Below are 20,146 nucleotides of genomic sequence, written 5' to 3'. Positions count from 1 at the left end.
CACGACGGCTCCACCCTCATTACCTAATCACCTCCCCAAATCCCCATCTCCTGATACCATTACACTGGGCAATAGGTTTCAACATATGAAATGGGGAGGGGAGGGGCATAAATATTCAGATCATAGCCTTGGGGAAGCAGTGTCTCTACCCCTAAACCAGACCAATGGCAGTGTTGGGCAGCCTACAGCCCAATGAACTCCCAGCCACCAGTACTTTCGCAGAGTCCTCCATGTCTGCCTCAGGATCTATGAGGCACAGAAGAACAGTCGTTAAGGATGACAGACTGGGGGCGCCTGGGTGGCTTAGTCGGTTGGGCGTCCGACTTTCGCTTGGGTCATGATCTCGCGGTTCGTGGGTTGGAGCCCCGCGTCGGGCTCTGTGCTGACTGCCAGCTCAGAGCCTGGAGCCTGCTTCAGAGTCTGTGACTCCCTCTCTCTCTGACCCTCCCCTGCTCATGCTGTCTCTCTCTCTCTCCTAGAAATAAATAAAACATTAAAAAAAAAAAAAGGATGACAGACTGGAGTCAGGTCTCCAGGTTAAATCCTGGTACTGCTGCATTACCACTGGCAGCCGTAGATATTGTCCCCTTTAGAACTCATAATTCCAGAGGGAAAGATAAAGCTTTTTTTCTTAAAAATACTGACAGAAACTTCAAACAGGTCTCTAAGTTGTCCAGCTTGAGTCACATGTTGATGCCCGAGCCAAGCTGTCTGGCCACAGGGATGGAGTGCTCTGACTGGCCTGGCCTTTGTCACATGCCCTCCCCTGGGCCCATCTGGGGATGAGGGCAGAGTGAGCTGCACCTGAACCCTGTGGACTAAAAACACTCACACGGGAAGACGAAACGCTTTCCCCAGGGGGAGGGTGCTGGGCAGACCCACCGCAGGTGGCGATCATCACAGCCATGTCCTTTTCTCCCGTGGTGGCTACACTAGTAAGGGGCTGTCCTCAATTACAGACACAAAATGGAAGCGGGGACTCTGCAGGTCATTCCCACAGGGGTGTTGGTGGCAATAGAAGAGCGTTTTAAACGCTGATGGGATAGGAACAGAACAGTTGCCTGAGCTCTAAGAAGATCAGGAGCTGCAGGAAGGGCCAGGTTGCACATTCAGGAGTTGTCCTCATGGGGGATGCTTGTCAGGAAAATGGGCTTTTGGGCATGATGGCTCTAAGAGGGAGGCGGCTGTTCCATTGGCTGAAGGTCATAATCAGAAGAGCAGGTTAGGATCCGCTTTAATAAGCAGGGACAGGGATGTCAGGAGAGCCAGCTCGCTTAGTGATGTGTCCAAGATGGAATTGACTCCTTAGGTGAGGGAAGTTGAGGCAGTAGAATGGGTCAGAAAGGGAAAATCCATTAGTGGTGTTCTAGGGAATAATGATGGTGATGAAAATAATAAATATTTATTGAATGTTGGCATGTGACGTGTGTAACGTGTTGCCACATTAAAAGGATTAACCTGTTTAGGGGCACCTGGGTGGCTCAGTCGGTCACACCTCCAACTTCAGCTTAGGTCATGATCTCACGGTTTGTGGGTTTGAGCCCTGCATTAGGCTCTCTGCTGTCAGCATAGAGCCTGGAGCCCACTTCACATCCTCTCTCTGCCCTTCCCCCGCTAATGTTATCTCTCTCTCTCTCTCTCTCTCTCTCTCTCTCTCTCTCTCTCAAAAATAAATACACACCTAACAAAGGATTAATCCATTTAACCTTCATTATGTAGATACTATTTTTGAAGTACCTCACTTTAAAGATGAGGAAAATAGAGGAAAGGAGGTCAAATAACTTGCCCAAGGTAGACGATAGGATTGGATGAGTGTCTCTGACTCCACAATCACACTTTTAGCTACATCTCAATTTAGGGCAACTGTTGTGTATAAAGTGAAGAGCCACAGGCCTTCCGCCTCTCCAGGGTCACTTGATCCGTTAATAGTGGCAGTAAGAACAGAAACTTCTGCTTCCAGCCATGGGCTTCCAGTCTGGTACTAGTTACTCTTTCTGGAAACAGCTATGAAACTGGAGAAAACAGGGGCGCCTGGGTGGCTCAGTCGGTTGAGCATCCGACTTCAGCTCAGGTCATGATCTCACGGTTCGTGAGTTCGAGCCCCGCATCTGCCGACAGCTCAGAGCCTGGAGCCTGCTTCAGATTCTGTATCTCCCCCTCTCTCTGCCCCTCCCTTGCTCAGACTCTGTCTCTCTCTCTCTCTCTCAAAAATGAATAAACATTAGAAAAAAAAATTTTTTAAACTGGAGAAGACATATGCCTGCACACTTGAATAATGGGACAACATGCAGGGAAGGTTTGTGTTCTTGAGGTGGGAACCGAAGCCCACGACCCCCCGCCTGCCACTGCTCCTCTGCCTGTGGGGAGATGCCAGCTGAAGCGGGGGAGGTGAAGTCAAGTTGAGCTCAGGAGGCAGTCAGGAGGGCTCAGGGCCCATAAAGCTGGAATTTGTAAGGCAGGCTGTCAGAGGAGATGGTCCTGTGGGGTGGGGGTGGGGGGAGGAAGGGCAGAGCTCTGTAAGCGTACTCTCCACAGGTCCTTGGCCAAGGGCTTGGGAAAACATCTACAAGATGGGACTCCAAAGGGCCCAGATGTGTGCTGCTGCCATGGCACTGAGAAAATGAGAATACCAGAGGGTGTGCTGAGCTGGGAGATGGTGCGTCCCAAGCAGTACAGGCGTTCAGTGGAGACCTCTTGGAGGTCATACTTTGGGGGCAAGAAACACATCCTACAGAATAAGGGCCAAAACGTGGAACAGAAGACAATATTAAATGCACCTGCTCTAACAAAAGCCAATTCCAAACCCAGAAGGATCAGGAAAGGCCTTCAGTACCTCAACTTCCTGGAAGAACAAAAGTCAACACTTCTTTTTTAAGTTATTTATTTATTTTGAGAGAGAGAAAGAGAGAGAGAGATTAGGGAGGGATGAGAGAGAGACGGAGAGAATCTCAAGAAGGCTCTGTGCTTGAGCCAGATGCAGGGCTTAAACTCATGAACGCAAGATCATGACCTGAACCAAAATCAAGAGTCAGACATTTAACCAACTGAGCCACCCAGGGGCTCCCAAAGGTCAACGCTTTTGAAAAGCAGACATAGACTCTGTATTACCTACCTACATATACTATATTATCCACAGGTCATAACATCCATCACACAATAAAAACATTATGAGAATGCAAAGAAGCAGAAAAATGTGACCTGTGATCAAGAAAGAATATCAGCCAATAGAAACAAGCCCTAAAATGACCTGCAATGAACAGACAAGGACTTTAGAACAATTGTAAGAGCTATGTTCAAGGACATGAAGAAGAGATGATTATAATCAGTCAACAAATAGGGAATGGAGCAGAGGAATGAATACCTTGAAACAAAAGGAAATTCTGAAACTGTAAAGTACAATATTCAAAATGAAAATCTCACTGGTGTGTATAATAGCAAATTGGAGGCCATGGAAGAAAAGTTAATCACTTGAAGACAGATGAATAGAAACTGCCTTATCCAGAAAATGAGGAAGAAGAAGAAAAAAAAAACATTTTAAGAAAGAGATCCTCAGTAACCTGTGGGACAAAATCAAATGGTCTAACATGCATGTAGTTGGGGCCCAGGGGGAAGAAGAGAAAGCAAATAGGTCAGGAAAAAATATTTGAAAAGATAATGGCTGAATATTCTCTCAAAGTGATGAGGAGCATCAACTTACATATTCAGGGAACTCAGTGAACTATCAGCAGGATAAATCCAAAGACAGCATTACAGATGCATCCTAGAAATCCCTAGATACATCACAGAAAAGTGCTAAAACAAATGTACCCCCCCCAAAAAAAAATCTTAAAAGCAGCCAGCTTTAAAAGAAAAAAAACATTACAAATATAGGGAACGCTTAAATTCTCATGAGTACTAATGACAATAAACTTCTCCTTGGCCTTCCAGCATTATCTCTTTCTGTGTTCCAAAAAAAAGCACTTGAACAGTATCATTAAAGTACTAAAAGGAAAAAAAAAAAAAAACCTGTCAACTCCAAATTCTAAATCCAGTGAAAATATCCTTCAAAAATGAGAGTGAAACAAAAATGTATTCAGGTATAAAAAGCTAAGAGAATTTCCACCCGCCAACCTGTAGTATGATAAGTGCTAATGAAATTTATTTAAGCTAAAAAGAAGTTACTGGATTTAAACTTGGATCTAGAGGAGAAAATGAAGAGCATCAGAAATGGTAAACGTTTACGTAAATTTAAAAGTCTGGTTTTTTACTTTCTTTTGATTTCTTTAAACACATCTAACTGCTTAAGAAGGAGCATAATGATAATGATATTAACAATATTATGGGATTCATAAGTAATGGTATTGACAATATATGACTAAATTGGCACAAAGGACAGGATAGGATTTTTTTAAATTTTTTGTTTGCTCTCACTTCTTTTTTAATAGCAGTATGGTTGACAGACATGTTACATTAGTACCACATAGCTATCCCACAACTCTATACATTATGCCGTGCTCACCACAAGTGTGGCTACCATCTGTCACCATGCAACAGTGTTACAATCCCATTGACTCTGTTCCCTGTGATGTGCCTTTCCGCCCCATGACTTCATTCCACCACCGGAAGCCTGAGCCTCCCTCTCCCATTCACCTGTTTTGCCCAACCTCCCCACCCCTTCCCCTCTGGCAACCATCAGCTTATTCTCTGTATGTATGGGTCTTTTTCTGCTTTTTAAAAAATGTGTTTGTTCATTTGCTTTGTTTTTTAGGTTCCACGTATAAATGAAATCATTTGGTATTTGTTGTTCTTGATCTGACTTATTTCCCTTAGCATCATACACTCTATGTCTTTCCATGTTGTCACAATGGCAAGATCTCATTCTTTTTTATGGCTGAGTGACATTTTATTATATATGTATATAATATACATACACACGTTATCTTTATATACATATATATCCATCCATCCATATTTTCTTTATCCATTCATCTGTGTATGGACTCTTGGGCTGCTAGGACAGGGATTGGATTAATGGAATTATATGGTTGGAAGAGACTGATGTTTTACATCAAGAGGTACCTTATTAACTCTAATAGATTGTAATACGTTAAGGATACAAATTATAATCCATAGAACAGCATTAAACATTAATACAAAGAAGAACTAGAACAATTCAATAAAGGAACTAAAATGGAATACTGAAAAATATTTGCTACGTAGGAAGGTAGAAAGGAAGAAGAGAAGACAAACAGTAAAAAAAAAAAAAAAAAGAAGAAGAAGAAAAGGGAAAAGGGGGGGATTGGGCAAATGGCAAGACATAGATTTAAGCCCACCCATTTCAATAATTACAATGTATATGAACCGAACATACCATCTAAAAGAGACACCTTGTCAGAGAGGATAAAAAAGCAAGATGTTGCTATACGCTGTCTACAAGACAGACATTTAAATAAATATAAAGACACTCTTGGGGCGCCTGGGTGGCTTAGTCGGTTAAGCGTCCAACTTTTGCTTAGGTCATGATCTCGCGGTTCATGGGTTCGAGCCCTGCGTCAGGCTCTATGCTGACTGCCAGCTCAGAGCCTGGAGCCTATTTCGGAGTCTGTGATTCCCTCTCTCTCTGACCCTCCCCTGCTCACACTGTCTCTCTCTCTCTCTCCTAGAAATAAATAAAACATTAAAAAAAATTTAAAAAAAAAACACTCTTATGAGCAAAATTGTATCCCCCGCAAAACTCCTGTGTTGAGGCCCTAACCCCAAGTAGCTTAGAATGTGACATATTTAGGGACAAGGCCTTTAAAGAAGTAATTAAATTAAAATGGGGTTATTAGGGCATCCTTATGAGAAGAGGAGACCAGCACACACACAAGAGACAAGAACTGCCACATAAGAACACAGCAAGAAGGGAAGCCTCAGAAAAAAACAAATATGACACCTTGATCTTGGACTTCTAGCCTCCAGAACTGTGAGAAAATAAATTTCTGTTTTTAAGCTGCCCGTCCTGTGGTATTTTGTTCTTGCAGCCCTTGCAAACTGATACAGGCACAGATAGGTCTGAAGGAAAAAAGATGAACCATACCATGCAAACAGTTAGCGGAAGGAAGCTAACGTGGCTATATTCATATCAAAGTAGGCTTCAGAATAAGGAATGCTCTCAGGGATGAGAGGAGATATGTCATAATGGTAAAGGGGTCAATTCATCGGGAAGACAGAACAATCCTAAATGTGTTTGACCTTACTCCGGTTTCTCTTCAGATCGAATAAACCTTTTGCCTTTTACTAAATGTGTTTGACCTGTAACAGAGCTTCCAAAATAACGAAGCAAATAGAGAACTAAAGGGAAAGATCCACAGTCATAATTGGAGATTCATGTCCTAAAAACATCACTGCCTACCCCCAAATTGCACAGATGTTCTTCTCTGCTTTATAGTGTTACATTATATATTTAGAGTTAATTTTTCAGAAGTAGGGGTCAAAGTTCATTATTTTCATATGTTTATTCAGTTCCAACACCATTTGTTGAAAATTTTTCCCTATTCCCATTGAATTGCCTCAGCACTCTTTTTTTAAGTTGGTTTATTTATTTTGAGAGAGAGAGAGAGAGAGAGAGAGTGCATGTGTGTGTGCATGCATGGATGGGGGGGAGCAGAGAGAGAGAGGATCCCAAGCAGGCAGTGCAATGGCACCACAGAGCCCAACCCAGGGCTTGATCCCATGAATTGTGAGACCATGACCTAAGCTGTTAGTCAAGAGCTGGATGCCCAATCTACTGAGCCACCCAGGAGCCCCAAATTGCCTGAGAACTTTTAGCAGAAATGAATCTAACATCTTTGCATGCGTCTATTTCCAGACACTCCATTACTTTTCATTGATCTGTTTGTCTCTATGTACATTGGTACCATACAGTCTGTCTTATTTTAGTTTCATAATGTCTTGGAATCAGGTAGCCTGACTCCTCCAACTTTGCTCTTTAGGATTCTTTTTTCTTTTTCTAGGTCATTCGCCCTTCCACATCAGTATTCAAAATAGCTTATTTATTTCTACAAATAAGGCTGTTAGGATTGTATTTGGGATTGAACTACATCTCTAGTTCAGGGGCGCCTGGGTGGCTCAGTAGGTTAAGCATCCGACTTCAGCTCAGGTCATGATCTTGCGGTTCGTGGGTTTGAGCCCCGCATCAGGCTGTGTGTCAGCTTAGAGCCTGGAGTCTGCTTCAGATTCTGTGTCTCCCTCTTTTCTCTGTCCCTCCCCCACTTGTGCTCTATCTCTGTCTCTCTAAAAAAAAAAAAAAATGAATAAACGTTAAAAGAAGAAAAAAATTTTTTAAATAAATCTATAGTTCACTTTAGAATAGAATAACATCTTAACAACATGTAGTATTTCAATCATTATCATTCTTTCTGTAAGTAAAGACTTTTTTACTCTTCTTTTTCTCACTTGTAGCTCTTTTTCTTACTTTATAGGACTGGCCAGGAGAGTGTTAAGTAGTGAGAGAAAAAATTTTTGCCGTGTTTCCAATCTTAAGAGGAAAGTGTTCAACATTTCACCGTTAAGTATGGTTTTTGTAGTTTATCATAGATTATCTTTTTCAGGTTGAAGAACTTCCCTTCACTAGCTGTATCTCCCCAATAGTAATATGTCCTTTTTTATTATCATTGAATTTGAAATAGGCAGTTATTTTTTAGGACATGAAAACACTAATTATCCATGAAAAAAACTGATAAATTGGTCGTCATCAAAATTAAAATTTCTGCTCACTAGAAAAGTAATATTAAGAAAATAAATATACAAGCTCAGAGAAGTTATCCAGTCTGTATCCAGAGTATATAAAGGCTTCCTATAAATCAATAATAGCAAAGATAAGTATATTTTTAAGTGGATAAAATGCTTGAACAGACACTTCCATTAAAAAATTACAAAGAAACAGACACTTCCATAAGCACAAAATATGTGCTTCACATCAGAGTCCTCAGGGAAATGCAGCTTAAAATTACAGTGAGATACCATTTCACACCCACCAGAAAGACTAAAATCAAAAGGACTCAAGACACCAAACACTGGCAATGTTGTAGAGCAACTGACCCTCTCATACATTGCTGGTTGGAGTGTAACATGGTGCAGCCACTTCAGAAAACCATTTGATGGTTCTGTTAAAAGTTAATCATACACCTACCAGCAATTCCCATCCTAGGTTTTGAAGCAAAAGAAATGGAAACACAGATCCACAAAAATACTTGTACAAGAATATTTCTAGCAGCCTTATTCACAATAGCCCAAAAATGTAAACGACTCAACATGTCTATCAATAGGAAGACAGGTAAACAAATTGTCATATGTATATTCACATAATGAAACACTACTCAGCCACAGAGAGTGTGCCCACTGACATACTCAACAATGTGGATGAGTCCTGAAGACACCGTGTTGAGGAAAAGAACCAGACACAGAAGGATACATACCACATGATTCCGTGTATGTGATGCTGATGATTAGGAAGAAGTGGTCTGTGGGGATGGAAGTCAAAACACCGGCTACCTGTGAGTGGACATTGGGAAGAAGAGGGTCCAAGGGGGGCTTCGGAGTAATGACAGTGTTTTAGATTTGGATTGGAAGGTTGGTTTTATAGTTGTATATATTTGTCAAAACTCAATGAGTTACAGACTCGAGATTTGTGCATTTCACTATATGTAAATTTTATCTCAATAACTCATTTCAGAAATAATATCTGAGCCCTGGGAGGAAGTCCAGTGTCCTCCCCAGGAGTTGTCAGGGCGAGCTTACCTGGTCCACACATCCAGCGTGGTCACGTGGCTTCTCACTCTTGCTGGAGGCCTCTTCTCTGCCCATCCCCCTTCGGCAGTCTCCTAATCCTTGGTTTGTTACATACCCAGAGCTCAGACCCAGGAGCCTTCTGTTGGTTTCCCCTGAAAAGTGGTTATATTCAGCACATCTTCAAAAGCTTGAGGATTACCTAAAAGAACCAGAATGCAGAGAGAGCAACCTTCTCTCTTTAGTAAGTGTTTGGTTAGTTCTTTATATAATTCTTACTATGTGCCTGGCATGGCTTTAAGCTTTTAAAAGATATTTATTCTATTAATCCTTACAACATTCCATGTTAATGTTACCATTATTAACCCTATATTACAGATGAGGAAACTCAGGCCCAGATAGTTTAAAGGCCTCAGCCATCGTCACTTAACTGGTCCGCAGTAGGGCTGGATTTGACCCTGGGGAATCTGGCTCCGGTTCATGCTCTGAACTACATTGCTGTGCTTCTCTTGGCCTCCTGTCCTCCCTTTCAGGGGTCCCTGCTGACTATCTGTTCCTTAACCCCCCGGCTTATGCCCATGTTGCCCTCCCCACCTCTGCCAAGCAGAGTCCCTCCTTCTCAATGCCTTTCTTCACAGATCAGGGCTCTCACCCCCTAACCTCTGGTTCTGTGGCCTAATGTCCTTGCTGGAGGGAGAAAACACCACCTACATTCCAGCAATCTCTGCAGAGATGCCCACAGTGGGGCATTCTTTCGCATTGCTACACAAGATAAATAATTAAAATCCCAGTCTCAGCCAGTTATATTTGAATTTCTCAGCTGGTTCAAAAGTTCAGCATTAAGTAAGGGAAGGTCTCCTCCAAAGACATCCGTGGTCATCTGTCCCGGGACATGAAAACTAATGCAGCTCTAACCGAGCATCTTCTTGAACATTGAATACATTGCAATCCTCCTATGTATTCCTGGGACAGTCAATAAAAGGCATGAGCATGCTTTGAAAAGTGTAAAGTGCTGTATTCAAGTAAAGTATTATTACTTCTTTTTTTTTTTCATCTTCAGGAAGAGTTGTGAAGTTAGACCATTAGAGACCTCTTTTTTGGAACTCCCAAGGGCCCCATAAGTAACTCTTAAGCTCTCATTCTAACAGCCAATCATCATTTATTAAGTACCCACTCAAACCATTGGGCTCCAGCTGAATCCTGATTGTATCCCAAGTACATTCACACTTCGAATTGTGTGTCAGGTTACTTTTTCCATCCAAGGAAAAGGTTTCTCACCCCACTCACTGCCATGGCAGCTGCCCTTTCCCAGCCCAAGGTGGTCACGTCATTCTCGGTCCAGGACCTTTGTGATTTTGGCCTCTCTCTCTTCAAAGGATCGTATTGCCCCTCAAGGAAGGAGGTGGCCTGCAACCTCCGCTGAGCTCTTTGCTGGAGGAAAAGGCACCCGACATCCAGCGTCTGCAGGAGGAATGGCAGAGCCAGAAGGCCAAATTGCAAGCCCAGGTAGGACAGCCATAGGGGGATGTGCTGTCACGCTGAAGGACACCCTGCCTCCCCCGCATCCCTGTAGACAGGCTTGGAAATGCATGCAAGGACTGATTCACGTCCAGGCTGGGGAGGGCATTCTGGCTCAGGGCAAGGTGGGATTCTTGGTTTCATTCATTCATATATTCATTCATTCATTCAATGCATCCTGTGGCTCATGAACACCTACCATGAGCCAGGCACCCTTCTACATGCTTGGGATACATCAGTGAACCAGTTAAACAAAAGTCCTGCATTACAGTGCTTATATTATATTACAGTAGAGGAAGTGGGTATAGACCATAAATACTAGACCTACGAATTAAGTGAAGCACGTGGTGTATTAGAGGATGATAGGGTTTCAGGAAAAAGGAAAAACAGAGCATGGTAAGAAGGATTGAGAGGCTGTCTCTTGATGGGGGGGGAGGGGCGTGTAATACTAAATGGAGGTGTCAGGGAAGACTTCAGTGGTCCCCTCTCTGATTCCTCTTGGATGGTTGGCATCCCAAGCCACCTACCTGTCCCCTGGCATCTGTGGCTGTAGCTGAGAAGCCCCCGGGAGACTGGCCATCCCCAGGTTTTTCAAGGTTACAGGCACCCTCCTCAGAGTTCCCACGGGTAGCGGAGGCTCAGCTGGGTTGAGATGTTCAGAACACTTATTTTTTTTTTAACTATCCCGGGAAGGGGGAGGGGAGGGGACCTCGCCTGAGGGCAGGGTGCCCTGGCGGGCAGGTCTCCCAGATGCAGCAGGCTCTGGAGCAGTGCGCCAGCAGCTACAGGGAGGACCTGCAGGTGCTCAGGCAACTCTCCGACCACGAGAGGGAGAAGCTGCAGCATGAGTTGCAGGAGACCGTCCAGCAGAACCAGGCCATGAAAGCCCAGCTTGAGGCCTCCCACCAGCGAGCCCTGCGCATGCTTGAGAAGGCCAAAAATCAAGAACTCAAGGTAAAGGTGATAGTTACAAAGTCCACTATCTCCACAGCCAACAGAAGCAGCTAGAAGCCAATGTGCAGTTTTGAGAAACTTAATTAAAACTATTCATAAGTGTGAGAATTGATTACAAATATTGACTGGCATATGAGGTATTAGGAAATTTACCTTCTGTTATAATTTATTGTCTCTCAGCTCCCAATTCACTCTTCAGTGCCTGCCCTGCAGTAATGACCTGGATTCTTGAAGCATGTCTCCTTTGCAGAGGGCCCAGTGTTAAGCTTTGTCGGTAAAGAGCACTGGGGGCACCTTGTAGGAGCAAAGAGTCTCATCTTCCTGGTTCCAGAAGCTGTGTTTTTGCTCTGTTTCTGGCCTCATTTGCACAGTTGAACAGTGATGTGGCTGTGTGAGGACCTCAGGTGTTATTCTGCCCCAGTAACTTCACCCTCTGGCCCTCATGCACACATGGTGCCCCCATACTCTCTGAGCATCACCAACCTGTGGCTCATCTCTCCTGGGGAGGGTTGTTCCTGATTGACCAACTCTAGCCTGGGCAGCCCAGTGATCTTCTCCACTAGTGAGCTGCCACCATACCTTCTCCAACAAGGTCTGGGCCTACACTGGGGAAGGGCTCCCCCCTTCCAGGTTATCCTTGCTTTGGGTGCTCTCTCTCAGCCTCGGGACACCCTGCAGTTCTCTCTGCATCTCTAGAGTCACTCCCCTGTCGTAGCACAATAGTTCTTTATATTGAGTTTCTCCCACTTAAATTACCATGTGGTTTCTGTCTCCTGTTGGACCCAGACTGGTGTATCTTCCATGCCCTTTTTCTCAGGAAGTTCCTTGAAGAGTGCCCCCACTAAAACAAGGGAGCAAACCAAGGGCGAGGGAATAAGAGGGATCTAGGATAGAGGAATCCAGCGTAGGAGAAGGAAAAGGAAGGAGCTCAGCTACACTGCTGGCCGAGACACAGCTCCGTGTGGGCGAGGACTAAGGACCCAGGAGAAAGGCTCCAGGGGAAAATAGAACTGATGGATTCTCTGATCAACTTGGCCATGTGGAAAGTTGTATGAACAGTGTTTTACACACACACACACATACACACACACACACACACACACACGTGGGGTTTTGGATTTTTTTTCATGTGTATTATTTATCTTGAGAGAATGTGATGTGAGGTGGGGAAGGACAGAGAGAGAGAATCCCAAGAAGGTTCCATGCTATCAGCGCAGAGACCAACATGGGGTTCCATCTCACAAACCACAAGATCATGACCTGAGCTGAAATCAAGAGTCGATGCTCAGCCAACTGAGCTACTCAGGCACCCCCCAACCCACACACACAAATATTTTGCAAATCTTTTGGAAGATTTAGCCAAACACTCAAAGAAAGCTAAGCAATTTTTTTAATGCTGCAAGTTATTAATGCAAGGAAAAAGAAAAAGTTATGCAGGTTGGCTTTAATCATAATAGTTTATTTCACTCGGGAATGAACTGTATTTACTCATAGTAATAAAAGTATTGAATTTATGTCACTATACTGAAAAAGTAATTTAATGATATATGAGGACTGGAAGGGGGAGAGTGTATGAGACCTGAAATCCTCATCTACCCTAATGGAAGATAATTCCTAATTTCTAAAACAACTAAGACGAAGCAGAATGCAGATACTTTCTGCATCTTTCCTGTGTGACCTTGGAGAAACTAGTTCATCTCCCCCAGCCTCAATTTCCTCATCTAAAAGGTGGGCTTGTGTCTTTTTTCTCTTAAGTAGTTTATTGTCAAATTGGTTTCCATATAACACCCAGTGCTCATCTCCACAAGTGCCCTCCTCCATGCCCATCTCCCCCCTCCCCCTCTCCCCCACCCCCATCAGCCCTCAGTTTGTTCTCAGCATTCAAGAGTCTTGTGTCTTAATTGGAACTCTCTGTTGTAAAACAAACAAACAAACAAACAAACAAAAAACAGAAACTTAATATGTTCCCTATTGCTGTTGTAACAAATTGGTGGCTGAACACATCACAGATTTATTACCTGACAGTTCTGAAGGTCAAGGTGTTGGCAGGAATGTGCTCCTTCTAAAAGCTCTCCGGAAGGATCTGTTTTCTTGCCTCGTGAGACTTCTAGGAGCTGCCTGCATTCCGAGGCTCCCGGCCCCTTCCTGCATCATGAAAGCCAGCAGCCTAGCATGGAACTTCTTCCGATACCCCTCCCTCTCCGTCTCCCCCACCACCCTCCCAACTCCTCTTCCCCTCCCCTTGCCCTCGGCTGCCCTCAGCACCTCTCCCCTCACTAGCTCTTCGCCTCCCTCTTGTAAGGACCTTTGTGACCACATTGGACCCACCCAGATAAATTGGGATAATCTCCCATTTCAGGATCCTTAACTTAATCTCACCTGCAACACTCCTTTTATCACATAAAGTAACATATTCACAGGCCCCAGGGATTTCCACTTGGACATCTCAGGGACCATCAATGGTTCCCACTCCAGAAACTAGCTTGAGCTAGCTTCGCAGTGGAAAGATTTCTATTAAAGTTTACACAGATGCTCATAGAACGCACTTTGGGTGTTTGATATATGAGGGCTTCAATAAATGAGTGTTGAGTAAAAGAATGACTGCATGAATGAAATAACCATAAATGAAGTAATAAAAGAATAATCAGTGAACCTCAAGGCAGAGACCTAGCCAGTTCTGAGGACCAAACTAGACCAGAGGCTGAAGAAACTATAGGGACCCCTTTGTCACGGCTGCTCTGCTCTGCATTCAGCCCTTGGCTGTCCTCACAGACAGCTCTCTGCACCTCTCTGGTCCTGGGGCAGGTGTGAGCAAAATGGTCACCCCACTCCTCCCAAGTGTGTTAAAATGAACCGATCAGTCACTGTCTGTCTGTTTCTTGCTCACTCTCTCCCAGGCCTCCTAACACCAAATTCCCAGTGACTGGCGCAGGTTAGAACAGGCGTCTACTCTGGTTTTCAATCAGCTAGGGTTTGGGGTCAGGTTCACATGGTACAAAGTGGCTGCTGGGGCCAGGCCATCACTGTCATCTCAGATGGGTCGGGGAATGTCCTCGGTGGCCTGATAAGGCCTCCACCGAACAGTGGTGAGGGCTCTGTGGGCCCCGGTGCAGAGGAAGAACTTGGCAGAGGGGACGGGTCTCCCGTCCGTCGCCACTTTCTCCCACTTTCGCCCGCAGGCCACGGAGGAGCGCCTGAAGAAGGAGTCCAGCCACAGCCTGCACATCCAGCACCAGGCGCACCGGCTGGAGCTCCAAGCCCTGGAAGAAAAGGCCCGGCAGCAGCTGCAGGGAGAGCGGGAGAGGCTGCAGGTTCAGCAGGCTCTGGTGTTAGGTACAGAGGCAGACGGGGGGGGGGGGGGGGGGGGGGGGGGGGGAGGCGGCTACCCCCTGAGTCCGCGCGTGGACCCCCGGGCAAGACCTGGCCCACGGGGCTGTGGGTCAGGTGGGGACACTCAGGGTTGGGAGGAGGGAGTCACTGTCAGTCTCCGTTTGCTTTTCTGGAAAGTGGAGTCACAGTCGTCCCCACCTCATAGGGGCTTTGTGTGGATTTGAAGAGGGAGTAAATATAAAGTGCCCCGCATATGACAGGAGCCCAGCGCATGCGGACTGTAGCACAGGTCTTCTGCTACCCAAAAGCAGAGCGTTCCATAAGCCGAAACGGCGAAGAGCGAAGAAGCAATTGCCATGAATTTAAGTGGACAATTTTTTTAGCGTCCCCAGACCCCCAAAATCCCCTTCCTTAGGCTTTCCTGACACCATAGGGCATGCCTTGCTAACGGATGCACACAATAGATGGAGATACAGCCCAGGTGCTGCGGCTCTGATGCTCGAGCCTGGGATGCTGGGTGTGGTTCCCGCGGAGGGCGCTGGGGGGCGCCACTCGCGCGGCCACGGGGCACGCGCTGCCTCTGCACCGCTCGCGGCAGAATCAGCGGTGAACGCTGTTGGCCCGTTTCACTTTAGTTATGTAAAAATGAGAATCCTCTTCAGGCTTCTCTGGGTTAGTGAGAAGAGGCTCTAATGTAGGTGAACTTCTTAAATTTTTTTTTAATTTTTGCTTTTGAGAGACAGATATGGAGCACGAGCGAGGGCAGGGGCAGAGAGAGAGGGAGGCACAGAATCTGAAGCAGCTCCAGGCTCTGAGCTGGCAGCACAGAGCCTCATGCGGGGCTCGAACTCACAGACTGTAAGATCATGACCTGAGCTGAAGTCGGAGGCCTAACCGACTGAGCCACCCAGGCACCCCTGTAGGTGAACCTTAGAAAAGCAGAGGCACCTCTATTATTATTCAGGTATCACCATTATTATTAAATATAACCAGATCGCTGAGCCTTCATGAGAGTTTCATGGGATTGTCTCAACCTCTCATCTCCACTTGGAAGATTCCTGCAAATCTGGGCGTCTTACATTCCAGACTCCTGTAGTGACTCTCCTTTCTTTGCCTGCCCCTTCCCCATCATCCTCGGCATGAAACTCACCTACTCTTCAGTTTCCACATCCAAAACCAGTCACACAAAGCATTCTGGAAGTTACCAGAAGCAGTAAAGATCTCCTGAGTCAAACTGTCTGGGCTTAGAGCCCAGCTCCAACACTCACTAGTTGTGTGGCTCTGGGCAAGTTGCTTAACTGGGCTGTGCCTCAGTTGCTCATTTGTAAAATGGGAAAAACAGCATCCACCTAGAATGCTACACAGGTGTTCACTGTTATCATTACTGAATATTCTGACATTGCGTGGCTGACCCTCAAAATGTCTTTGTTTTTGTAGATGATCATTTCCCTCGTTTTCTCTTTTATTCTCATCTTCCTTCTCTCTTTCGTAAAAAAAAAATTAAGTTTATTTATTTATTTTGAGAGAGACAGAGAGAGAGAGTGGGAGAGGGGCAGAGAGAGAGGGATAGAGAATCCCAAGCAGGCTCTGCACTATCAGCGCAGAGTCTGATGCAGGGCTCGAACTCTTGAACCACAAGAACAAGACCTGAGCGAAACCAAGAGTCCAGTGATTAACTCACCAAGCCACCCAGGTGCCCCCCTTCTCACTCTTAAGAGCAAGACAAATGAGGGGCGCCTGGGTGGCTTAGTCGGTTAAGCGTCCGACTTTCGCTTAGGTCATGATCTCGCAGTTCGTGGGTTCGAGCCCCGTGTCGGGCTCTGTGCTGACTGCCAGCTCAGAGCCTGGAGCCTGTTTCAGTCTGTGACTCCCTCTCTCTCTGACCCTCCCCTGCTCACGCTCTCTCTCTCTCTCCTAGAAATAAATAAAACATTAAAAAAAAAAAGAGCAAGACAAATGCCTCCCCCTTATTTCATGCCTAGCATTAAAGATCATATTGGCCTTACTAAATATTTCTTTTCAAACCCAGACGGGGGTCGCCTTAAGAGAATTTGGGAGAAGAGCAATTTTTTTCTTTTTATGTGCATAAGTGAATAAGATCTACCTGCTGCTTGGGTGAGCTTTCGTTAGACAGCATAGTCTGCTGACTGCACATCCGCTCTGCCCATTTCTGGAGGAAGCGACTCGGGAAGCAGGCAGGAGAGAGAGAGAGGGAGGGAGAGAGAGAGAGAGAGGGAGAGGGAGAGAGAGAGAGTCTCGTAGATTCCCCAGTTAGTGTCCAGGTGGGACAGGCTAAAGTTAGCAGCATCTAAACAAGATGGACTCCACAAGATAGAACTCAGGGTGTGTCATGTCTCAGGCACATGACAAGATTCAGATCCAGGTGGACACCCCTGGTGATTCCAGCACCCAACAGCAGCTGTCCCTACCGCTGTCCCCTGGCCCCTCTGAGCCCACAGCGGCCTGGTCCTTTCCTGGACAAAAGAGTCCAGAGAGACCCTGGGTCCATATGGGATTCTGAACACGATCCCAGGACAAAGGGGCTCGGTGGACTCTATAACGATGAGAGCAAGTCGGTGGCTTTATGAGTGGTTTTGGGTGGCTGAGAGCACCTGTCACGACAGGGGTATGTAGACAGTCCTCGTCCCGATTACGGCCACCGCACTGTCTGTATGAGACACACCTGACCTGCTGGTCAGTGTGTGAGGGGCAGAGAGCATCGTCCATGAGATTACCTGATACCCTGGGGTGGGGACCCAGACTTGTTGGATGCACAGGTGGATGGATGTGGGTGGAAGGGCAGAAGGTTCTGGTGGATATGTGGGTGGAGGGATGGAGGGAGCGAGGGAGGGAAGAAGGGGGGTTGGGTAGATGGAGGATGGAGGGAGGTAAGGAGAGGAGGCCAAGGGAGAGAGACAAGGTGGGGGTGCCTGGTGGCTCAATCGGTTAAGCAGCCGACTTTGGCTCAGATCATGACCTCGCAATCCATGAGTTCAAGCCCCACATCGAGCTCTGTGCTGACAGTTCAGAGTCTGGAGCCTGCTTCAGGTCTGTGTTTCCCTTTTTCTCTCTGCCCCTCCCCCACTCACACTCTGTCTGTCTCTCTGAAAAAAATAAAATAAAATAACATTAAAAAAAGAAAAAAGAGACAGGGTAATAAACGAGCCCACTATAGTTACACTTTGCTAAAGAGTTTTATTGCACATATTTTTGTGCTAAAGGATTTCAAAATATTGCATTGGGTATGGAGTTTTTAAAGAAAATAAGCTATCGAAATTAAAATCCTACTGGGGAAGAAAGATGATCAAGTAAAATTTTCAACATATCATCAGAATAAGCTTTGCTGTGTTTGATATACTCTAACTTTCAGAGAAGCTTAGTAAGTTTATGGGAAGTCTTTTGCAACTGATACACTTTTACAATGTCATTAATTTCCACCCTAAACATCACTTGTCTATTTTACAAATATGTGTGGAGTATTTGCCCTGTACTCGGGCCCCTACGGGGTATCTCAGGCCTAAGGAATTGTTGGAACAATGTTTCAAAGTTAAGTTGCAATAACTAAAATACAGAGTCTCAAAGTCCATAACAGAGAAGTATCACACTTCTTAGCGGGGAGAAATCATTCTCTTTAAAACTTAACAGCTCTTCCTTCTGCAGAGTCCCTGAGGCAGGAGCTGTCGGAGAGGCAGGCTGCCTGCTCTGAGCACCAGAAAGATCTGGAGGCACTGCAGGCCGAGCTGAGGGCTCTGGGCAGCTTGGGCAAGCAGCAGCCCATCGCCCAGTGTCCAGGGGACAGCGAGGACCACGCCGTCGCAACAGAGGTCAGCACCCCCACTGTGCCCACACCGCACGTGCATGCCTCTCAAAGCAGCGTCAATGCTGCAGGGAGAAACTCATAAAAAAGAGGGGCTCCAGATGCTCCTCCTTCAGTCTGATACGGGGAAGACCCTTCCTCCAGGTCCTGGGAGATACTTGATGGGCCTGCGGGCTCCCGTGTTGAAAAGCCAAACACAAGTTGAAAGTGCCACATGTTATTTTTAATGAAGATACAATAGCATTTCAGAGTGTCACTGCCCGATAGGCCCTGGAGACAGCCAGGCTGGGTCACTCCCTCAAATCTGCAGAGAATGCCTCAGAACCTTCCCAGACAGACTGTCTGTTCCCATGAGTCGGAGGGGAGCTGCCTTTTTGTCGGGAGGTTTGACCCTGACTCTCTTTGAGCCTCGTAGTCAGACTTGGCCCATCAGCCCCTTCTGTGTACATCCATATTCCCACATGGCTGGCCGCACAGTGACCTCCGAAACAGCCCAGGCCTCTCTCCCCTCAGTCCACTGTGGACCATATGGTCAGCTACTCATCTGTATAAAAGCTTCAGTGACTCCCTACTGCTATCAGAATGAGCTCCACATGCCTAAGACTGGCAAGGGAAAGCCACCCACTGGCTGCGCTTTCTGTCTCCAGCCGTATCCCCCTCTGCTCTAAGCGGTGGCTCTGCATCCTGCCTCTGGGCCTTTGCATGTGCCCATCCTGGCTCTGGGCCTTTGCATGTGCCCACTCCCTGCTTGGGACGCGGTCCTTCCTCCTCAGTGCCCAACTTACCCTCTGTGCCAGGGGTCTCCCCTCCAATTTTAGCATATGTGCTTCTGAAGTGAGCTCTGGGGGTTCCCTCCACACCTGTGACCCCACCAGTCTCTGAGCTCTTCGTCTACTGCATGTGCCCGTTAGGCAACCATCACACCATGTGTGCTCTTCATGCATGTTCTCAACTGGATTAGGAGTCTTTCGAGAGTCAGCCACGTCTGCCTCATGTCATCCCCACCCCAACTCAGCACTCTGCACGAAGTCTGCACAAAGGGAGTCTTCTCCAGGGTTTGTGGAGGCCGGCGGTGGGTTTGCGTCCCAGCCCTGCTGAAGGTCCAGGGACGTGGGGATCGTTTGCTCAGGATTTTGCTAGTACCGAGCACCTGAAGACAATCTGTGTTTGATGAGAAATAATCAATGATGAATCACAAGGAGTTCAGCCCAGCCAGTAAAGCCCAGCAGAGGGAAGACCGGGTGTGTCCCAGGAAGCACCCTAGATTGGTGGGAGCCACCCGTACCTATGGGCGGGGGCAGGGGAAACGTGGGGTCGTGACGTCTGCAATGACAAACTCGCTCCCCAAGTGCTCTGGATCCCTGGATGGACGGGATGACGCCTGGCCACCAGGTGCCAGCCTTCACCTTCACCTCAACGGAGGGAAGCCCTGAGCCCTCTAGGAGGAATAGCAAGGCCTCGGATGAAAACCCACACAGAGAAGAAAGGTGGGGGTGTTAGCCAGGAGGAAGAGCCCCACCAGTGAAAGAGGGGAGGGGGGTACCCAATACTAGGATGTGTCCTTAAGTCGGCCACCACTCTGGGATCTTCCGAGGAGCCCTGTGAAACCATCCCCATACCTGTCCCAGCTTGGGACAGAGGGGGATGCATTCATCCAGCAGACTCCTCCTCCCATCAGTCAAGCACGGCCCCCCAGGATCTTAGCCAGGCTCCCCCAGGTTGTACGTAGGTGAGTGCCAGGTGCCCATGTGCCGGTGGGTGTCACACACACACACACAC

The 20,146-nt window shown here is 46.5% G+C and overlaps 1 protein-coding gene across 1 annotated transcript in view; it reads left to right on the top strand.

Moving 5' to 3' along the window:
• Positions 1–20,146, top strand: part of FAM184B (family with sequence similarity 184 member B) — a 147,471-nt gene that overhangs the window by 114,595 nt on the left and 12,730 nt on the right. The window contains exons 9-12 of the mRNA XM_039218720.1: positions 10,125–10,254; positions 11,008–11,220; positions 14,400–14,553; positions 18,211–18,374. Of these exons, the coding sequence (XP_039074651.1) occupies positions 10,125–10,254; positions 11,008–11,220; positions 14,400–14,553; positions 18,211–18,374 (661 nt within the window). The remainder of the gene's footprint in view (positions 1–10,124; positions 10,255–11,007; positions 11,221–14,399; positions 14,554–18,210; positions 18,375–20,146) is intronic.

Source organism: Hyaena hyaena, unplaced genomic scaffold, assembly GCF_003009895.1.
Source record: "Hyaena hyaena isolate Hyena2069 unplaced genomic scaffold, ASM300989v1 scaffold_774, whole genome shotgun sequence".
Lineage (NCBI taxonomy): Eukaryota > Metazoa > Chordata > Mammalia > Carnivora > Hyaenidae > Hyaena > Hyaena hyaena.
This window is presented reverse-complemented; position numbering and strand designations above follow the sequence as displayed.